Consider the following 8,749-nt stretch of genomic DNA (forward strand, 5'->3'; position numbering starts at 1 on the left):
GAAATGATGAGGTGAGCATTGGCCATGCCACCTCCAAGGTCACATCCATGGTGGAGAAAAAGTAAGTCCTTTCACAAATGGACAGACCACATGGCCCAAATAGCCCTTTTTCATTTTAGTTGGTTTATTACTGCTCTTTCTGCAGACATTAAAACTTTCACACACAAATCTTCCTAAACTTCCCAACTAGGATTAAATTAATGACTCACGTGAACACAGATCCTGCTTCATCATAGTTAACTAATTAATTAGGAAACATTTTGACAGAAGACAGGAAGCAATACAAAGTATGTGACAGAATTATTTTTGAAATATTGAACTTATTTTTCCCCTCTGTACTGCCCAATCACCATTTCCCAAATCAACCACATAGCCATCAATTAGAATTACAAGGACTTTTGCTTTATACTTATGAATCTAAGAAAAAATGCAGATTGTTAGGTACCTTGTGAGCAAATCAAGAACAGACACAGAGGTTCATCCTCCTGTCTGCAAAAATGAACCTTCAGGCTTGGGCACGGGGAAGGGAGAATGGTGATGGGACAGCAAGTGAGAACCCGGAGGGGATGGGACAGCACTGGTTAGGGAGAGTGCCGCTGCTTTGGACGTGAAATAATGAGAGGATCCGGAAAATGCCACCAAATGACTAGTGTGGAAATGAAATGAAAGCCATGGTAACGTAATCACCTCAATCTAATCTAATCCCTTCCACCCTGATACCCATCCCACAGTCTCCCAATTTTACATTCTACTGCTTAAACCGTCATCACTAATGAGTCACACAAAATCTCAGGGAACAGTTTTTGAATTTTTTAAAATAAATTTATTTATTTAATTTATTTTTTTGGCTGCTTTGGGTCTTCGTTGCTGTGCACAGGCTTTCTCTGGTTGCGGCGAGCGGGGGCTACTCTTCATCGCGGTGCGCAGGCTTCTCATTGCAGTGGCTTCTCTTATTGCGGAGCACAGGCTCTAGGGGCGCGGGCTTCAGTAGTTGTGGCACGCGGGCTCAGTAGTTGTGGTGCACAGGCTTAGTTGCTCTGCGGCATGTGGGATCTTCCCGGACCAGGGCTCGAACCCGTGTACCCTGCATCGGCAGGCGGATTCTTAACCACTGCGCCACCAGCGAAGCCCTGAATTTTTTTTTTTTTTTTTTTTTTGGCCGAGCCACGCAGCATGCAGGATCTTATTTCCCCGACCAGGGATCGAACCCGTTCCCCCTGAAGTGGAAGCACAGAGTCCTAACCACTGGACCACCGGTGAAGTCCCCTGAATATTTTTAAAAAGAAATGTATCTCAGTTCATATATATTGTGAAGTAACAAAAATAGTAATATTATATAGTAACTTGCAACTATCCCTTTTTTTTGTAACTAACATAGTCAGCCATGAAGGTTCTATTCTAATTGTCAGGGAACAGTTTTGAGGCTTGTTTACCAACCTTCTAAGCAAGCATCTTCACACCAATGCAGAAAACACTCTTTTGAAGAAATGACTGTGGTCTAGGGAGTTCGATTTTAGGGACGATTCCTAAGTAGTTTAATTAATTCTCTTAATCAAAATGGGAGATTTTACTCCAAAGATCAAGGAGGGGATATATGTATACGTAAAGCTGATTCACTTTGCAGTACAGCAGAAGCTAACGCACCATTGTAAAGCAGCTATACTCCAATAAAAATTAAAAAAAAAAATTAAAACTAGTCCATTTGTTTTAGGATTAATCATGATGGCAATGTTCTATTAACTTCAACCCTAATTCCAATTCTTATCATCAACAGACAGAATACTCGAGATCTAAACTAGAATGATAATATGGCAAAATTTGGTTCATATTAGTTTAAAAATAACACTTTCAAGATACAATTATCTCTTGTGTGTGTGTTAATCTCTTTAAGACTGGAGGGGAAAAAAATCTCACTAATGCCAGAATTAAATCACAACCTGATTGGAGTAATGAAGAGAGGCAGGACGGGAGTGAGATGGGAGGGGCCGCCTCTAAGAAAAAGCCCCTTTCGGTGGATCTCACTCCAGAACTGAGCAGTCAGGGGAAGCAGCTGGACCTCGTTGAGCAGAGGTGAGCCTGTCTTATGGGATTTTGTTTTTACTTCTCAATTTTCTACAAAAGGCAAATATAAGAAAGCAAGCTGGGCTTCCCTGGTGGCGCAGTGGTTGGGAGTCCGCCTGCCGATGCAGGGGACGCGGGCCCGGGAGGATCCCGCATACCGCGGAGCGGCTGGGCCCGTGGGCCCGTGGGCCGTGGCCGCTGGGCCTGCGCGTCCGGAGCCTGTGCTCCGCAACGGGAGGGGTCACAGCAGTGAGAGGCCCGCGTATCACAAAAAAAAAAAAAAAAAGAAAGCAAGGTATCAGGAATGGAGTGATTTATTAATTCAGCAAGTGTTATCTGAGGCCAACTCAACCCAAGCACAGCATGTGCACCTGGAGGCACAAGGGCCTCTGATGGGAGAATAGGCAGAACTTAGATGTTCAATACTCCTTCCTATATTCCTTCCTCCTTTGTAGTAGATTAACTGGCCAGGGGTGTGTAGGTCTTTTTCTGGGCTCTCTATTTTGCTCCATTGATCTCTGTATCTGTTTTTGTGCCAGTACCATGGTGTTTTTATTACTGTAGCTTTGTAGTATAGTCTGAAGTCTGGGAGGGTTATGTCCCCAGCGTTATCTTTTTTCTCAAGATTGCTTTTGCAATTTCAGGTCTTTTATGGTTCCATAAAATTTTAGAATTATATGTTCTAGTTCTGTGAAAAGTATCAAGGGTATTTTGTAAAGATTTCATTAAATCTGTAGGTTGCATTTAGTAATATGGCCATTTTAATAATATTAATTCTTGCAGTCCAAGAGCTTTGGATATCTTGCCATTCCTTTGAATCACCTTCAATTTCCTTCATCAGTGTTTTATAGTTTTCAGAGTATAGGTCTGTCACCTCTTTGGTTAAGATCATTCCCAGGTGTTTTGTTTTGCTGTTAATAATTCTTTTTTTCTTTCTTTTTTTAAAATTGAAGTATAGTTGATTTACAGTGTTGTGTTAGTTTCAGGTGTGCAGCAAAGTGATGCAGTTATACATACGTATATATCTATTTTTTTCAGATTCTTTTCCCTTATAGGTTATTACAGAATATTGAGTATAGTTCCCTGTGCTATGCAGTAGGTCCTTGTTGGTTATCTATTTTATATATAGTAGTGCGTATATGTTAATCCCAAATTCCTATTTTATCCCTCCCCCCCTTTCCCCTTTGATAACCATAAGTTTGTTTTCTATGTCTGTGGGTCTATTTCTATTTTGTATATAAGTTCATTAATACTATTTTCCTCCAGGTATTTTTTTGATGGATTTTAAATGGGATTGTTTTTTTACTTCCTCTTCCTGATAGTTCATTATTAGTGTATAAACACACAACAGATTCCTGTATATTAATCTTGTATCCTACAACTTTGCTGAATTCATATTAGTTTTGACGTAGAGACTTTGTTTCTTTATACAGAGTATCATGTCATCTGCAAATCGTGACAGTTTAACTACATTCCTGCCAATTTGAATGCCTTTTATTTCTTTTTCCTGTCTAATTGCTATGGCTATGACTACCAATACTATGATAAATAGAGTGGTAAGAGCGGGCATCCTTGTCTTGTTCCTGAATTTAGAGGAAAGGCTTTCAGCTTTTCACCACTGAGTATTATGTTGGTTGTAGATTGGTTGTAAATGAGCTTTATTATGTGAGTTATGTTCCCTCTATAGCCTGTTGATGAGGGTTTTTATCAGGAACGGATGTTGAATCTTGTGAAATGCTTTTTCTGCATCTATTGAGATGATCATGTGATTTTTATCTTCCTTATAATCAACTTTTGAAAGTTCTCAAGGAGATCGTTTATGTTGTCTTTTTCTAATCATGTCTTCCAAACTGAGTGTGCATCTGACACTTATAACACCTTTCAATATGGATGAGCCCCACCTCAGTAGCCATACATGGCTGGTGGACACCATATCTGACAGCTCAGGTGTAGTATAAACCCTCTCACCACCTAAATTATACCCCAAGGATGAATCATGTCCTTCATTCCAAACAGCCTTTCAAAAATCAGAACTTTGGGGCTATGAGTCATTTATATTTGTACTTATGTCTTCATTACATAGTAATAATGATTTCAAATCGCTATGCATGTAAAGATAAAAGTGACCCAGGGAATAGTATCGATTCAACTCATGGAAATTCCAATCTCATGTGCATTTTTCCCATAGAGGACCCATGGCTGAACACTTTAAGGAAGCAAGTCAATGTATGGTTTGCCTGAATTATCTTGAAAACCCCATGTACCTGAAATGTGGATATGTCTGCTGCTTCCGGTGTCTCGATTCACTGCAGAAGGAGGTTGATGGGGGTGGTTTATTGTGCCCCAACTGCTCTGTGGTCTCACAGAAGAATGACCTCAGGCGCGCTCTCAAGCTCGGAGCTCTGGTTTCAAAGGTTAAGGAGTTAGAGCCCCAGCTGAGAGCTGTTCTCCAGATGAACCCAAGGATGCGGAAGTTCCAAGGTAAGACATCTATACAAACTGTCAACCCATAAAGGGCCCTGGAAAAAGCACCTGTTCAAAAGCTCTCCACTAAATAAGGGCACTAGCTGAATTCTGGCACCTGAAATTTCTATTCTTCCCAAGAAACCGTTGTTCTCACCTGTAAGTATAGATAAGAACTATCTGTTGACTTTATAAAAATTTGTATTGGAGTATAGTTGATTTACAATGTTGTGTTAGTTTCAGGTGTACAGCAAAGTGAATCAGTTATACATTTACACATATCCACTCTTTTTTAGATTCTTTTCTCATGTAGGTCGTTACAGAGTATTGAGTAGAGTTCCCTGTGCTATACAGTAGGTCCTTATTAGTTGTCTGTTTTATATATAGTAGTGTGTATGTGTCAATCCCAATCTCCCAATTTATCCCTCCCCCGCTTCCCCCATCTGTAGATTTTTTTTTACATCTTTATTGGAGTATAATTGCTTTACAATGGTGTGTTAGTTTCTGCTTTATAACAAAGTGAATCAGTTATACATATACATATGTTCCCATATCTCTTCTCTCTTGCGTCTCCCTCCCTCCCACCCTCCCTATCCCACCCCTCTAGGTGGTCACAAAGCACCGAGCTGATCTCCCTGTGCTATGCGGCTGCTTCCCACTAGCTATCTATTTTACATTTGGTAGTGTATATATGTCCATGCCACTCTCTCACTTTTTCACAGCTTACCCTTCCCCCTCCCCATATCCTCAAGTCCATTCTCTAGTAGGTCTGTGTCTTTATTCCTGCCTTACCCCTAGGTTCTTCATGACATTTTTTTTTCTTAGATTCCATATATATGTGTTAGCATACGGTATTTGTCTTTTTCTTTCTGACTTACTTCACTCTGTATGACAGACTCTAGGTCCATCCACCTCACTACAAATAACTCAATTTCGTTTCTTTTTATGGTTGAGTAATATTCCATTGTATATATGTGCCACATCTTCTTTATCCAGTCATCTGTCGATGGACACTTAGGTTGCTTCCATGTCCTGGCTATTGTAAATAGAGCTGCAATGAACATTTTGGTACATGACTCTCTGTGAATTATGCTTTTCTCAGGGTATATGCCCAGTAGTGGGATTGCTGGGTCATATGGTAGTTCTGTTTGTAGCTTTTTAAGGAATCTCCATACTGTTCTCCATAGTGGCTGTACCAATTCACATTCCCACCAGCAGTGCAAGAGTGTTCTACCTGTAGATTTTTAAGAAAAGATAATATTCAGGCCATGCCCTAGTCCTGTGCTATCCAATATTAGATACATTGGAATATTTCCAGTGGCCACTGGCAGCTCCTGATCACTTGAAACGTGGCGATTGCCACAAGCAGAAATCAGATTTGGATATATTGGAGGATATGGAATGTATTATTAAAATCAATTATACCTGATGGTTATTTTTAAACATGTGAGAAAATTTAAAATCCACACGGGGCTCTCACTGCGTTTCTTTGGGCGGCACTGCAACACAACATGGTTTTTCAGATTTGAGGATGTATGAGTTCCCTGACCATCCAGTGTAAATGTAGCTTCCTCTTCTTGAACGCTGGGCTGACCTGAGAATCTGGATTTCTGACTTGAGCTCCGATGGTGCTGCTAGAGCAGGTTCATGGCCCACACTTTGAGTAACAGGCCCCTGCATCTAGTGAATCTGAACTCTTCAGGTAGCGAGGCCCAGAGATATGCACTGTTTAAAAGCCCCAGGTGGGGCTTCCCTGGTGGCGCAGTGGTTGAGAGTCCGCCTGCCGATGCAGGGGACACGGGTTCGTGCCCTGGGCCGGGAGGATCCCACATGGCTGCGGAGCGGCTGGGCCCGTGAGCCATGGCCACTGAGCTTGCGCGTCCGGAGCCTGTTGCTCCGCAACGGGAGAGGCCACAACTGTGAGAGGCCCGCGTACCGCACAAAAAAAAAAAAAAAAAAAAAAAAAAAAAAAAAAAAGCCCCAGGTGATTCTATGCACAGTGAGTATGGACAAGGAATACTTAGAGCACAAGCCCCCCAGGGAAAAGGATGTTAAAAGTGCATGCGGTCGTGACTGTAGGTTTCAATCCTGTTGCCGAGTCTGGACCTGAGCACTGCAGCCTGTGCTTCACTCCCTGCCCTGGACCTAAGATGCCCAATTCAGGCTCAGAATTCTGAGCAAAGGGGAATTATCACAGCTTAGCTGCGTGTCTAATTCGGGATGCTAGGACAGACCTCCCAGGCTCATTGGAGAGCGCCACAGTCTCATCCTGTCGCCCATTCCCTGCCTCCTACCATGGGTCCTTGGGTGTGAACGGGGTGTGATGATTGTGCGATGATACACGATCCAGCCAGCAGTGTCACCGGGAAAGTAACCACTTGTTTTACTTCTTGAGTGAGTTTTTCGTCTTGCTCCATGCAACCCTGTATTTATGATGGTGAAACCTGTCGCAGAAACTTGACAAGCCTTCACAATTTCTCTCCAATGGTGAGGAAGTCTGAGCACCTCCCAAAGAACCATGTTATAAGGGAGCCAAGTGAAGTCGTTGGCCTTTGGTCCAGAGGGTTTATTTCTGGGACTCCTGGGGCTCTATGCACATGGTCACATTAGGACAGGCAGGTCTATGCACCCATCCTCATCACAGGGTTAGTTGGAGATGTTGCCAAAACACATAGTACTTCTCCAGTTTACCTGGCCCGTGAGCACTGCCCCATCCAGTTCTGGGTCTAAGTTGCTACAAGATCCCAGCACATCCTTAGCCATGTCTATGGGAATCCCTTCCTCTATCTTGACTTCCAGAGTTAACCCATCTCATCCAAAGACTCCTAGCAGGTTTTCTTTGTATTTTTCTATAGCTCCAGAGAATGAAAAAGAACTGGAATGCAGTTGCCTATTTGACAACTCTAAACAAAGAAAGTAGATGCAAAAAGAAGAAAAAAAAATGACCTTACTATTTCAAAATTATTCTGCAGTATATAAAATCACCATCATTCAAATGTATGTTTGATGCCTATATTTTGACAGTCTATGTCAACTGGAAATTTTTGAGAAAAATCAACACCCATGGACTCTTTTTTTCATGTATGTCATGTACTGAAGAGAAGAAATAATATTTTAATCAAATAATCCAATTAGTGTAAAGAAAACACCAGTATGAATCAGAAAGACTAGTTCCATTTTAATCACTCATTCTATACATGGAATTGGATCTAATCCAGGTCAGGGAATCTTCCCCAGGAACCTTCTGCTTAGGAAAGAAGCGTAGAGTTAAAGAAGTGAAAGTGAGTGAAACATTTGGAACTTTTCAGAAGCCGTGGATTGTAGTGTCTAGAGTATGTAATTGCTTATTTTTCTTTCCACAGTGGATGTGACCTTGGATGTTGACACAGCCAACAAGTACCTCGTCATTTCTGAGGACCTGAAAACTGTCCGTTGTGGGTTTTTCAAGCAGAAGAAGAGGTCCCGACCTGAGAGATTCAGCCGTACAACTTGTGTCCTGGGATTCCCTCTGTTCACCTCTGGCCGCCATTACTGGGAGGTGGACTTGGGGTCCAGCCAAGACTGGGACGTGGGCGTTTGCAAAGAATCTGTGCGTCGACGAGGGAAGACTCAACTGGCTCCAGATCTTGGCTTCTGGACTGTGAGTTTGAGAAATGGAGATGTCTTCTCTGCCCACACTGTGCCTTCCGCTGTTCTCAAGGTGAGCCCCAGGTTACACCGAGTGGGGATTTTCCTGGATATGAATATCGGAATTGTTTCCTTTTATCACGTGGGTGATGGATCCCATATTTTTACGTTCACTAAAGTTTCTGCTGGGGAGCCACTGCGTCCATTTTTTTCTCCTGCATATCCGACTGAGGATGATCAAAGCTTCCTGAGAATCTGTCCTTTGATGAGTCTAGGCACTGACGGTCCTCTGTGGAATCCAGGGCAAAGCAAGTGAAACTCTGACTATGGAAACATGGATAGGAAATTCTTGTGTACACATAGCTGGGGATGGGAATGTTCCTCTTTGCTACACATATGGTACAGATGTGTAGCAGAAAGTTATGGAACAATTCACGAATCCTTAACACAAATTGTATTAGGGAAAATTACATTTCCAGAATGAGTGTTATGGACTTGTTTATTTCTGTTCCAATTATTATGTTCTTTCAGATCAATTTCCAAATGTTTTCTTTTAATTTCCTGGAAGCTTAACTTAGTGCATGATGGAGATTATAAA

The 8,749-nt window shown here is 42.0% G+C and overlaps 1 protein-coding gene across 1 annotated transcript; it reads left to right on the plus strand.

Annotated features, from left to right (window-relative positions):
• The first annotated feature begins 4,256 nt into the window (after nucleotides 1-4,256).
• On the plus strand, nucleotides 4,257-8,467 carry LOC132416782 (ret finger protein-like 4A). Its single transcript, XM_060000379.1, has 2 exons — nucleotides 4,257-4,542; nucleotides 7,887-8,467. Exons 1-2 carry the CDS (start codon nucleotides 4,257-4,259, stop codon nucleotides 8,465-8,467), a joined length of 867 nt encoding a protein of 288 aa, XP_059856362.1.
• Nucleotides 8,468-8,749: the final 282 nt, after the last annotated feature.

This window comes from Delphinus delphis, chromosome 20, assembly GCF_949987515.2.
Source record: "Delphinus delphis chromosome 20, mDelDel1.2, whole genome shotgun sequence".
Classification (NCBI taxonomy): Eukaryota; Metazoa; Chordata; class Mammalia; order Artiodactyla; family Delphinidae; genus Delphinus; species Delphinus delphis.

Coding starts and splice junctions, on each gene's coding strand:
- LOC132416782 (XM_060000379.1), top strand. CDS start 4,257: ATGGCTGAACACTTTAAGGAAGCAAGTCAATGTATGGTTTGCCTGAAT. Junction 4,543..7,886: donor AAGGATGCGGAAGTTCCAAG/GTAAGACATCTA, acceptor TTCTTTCCACAG/TGGATGTGACCTTGGATGTT.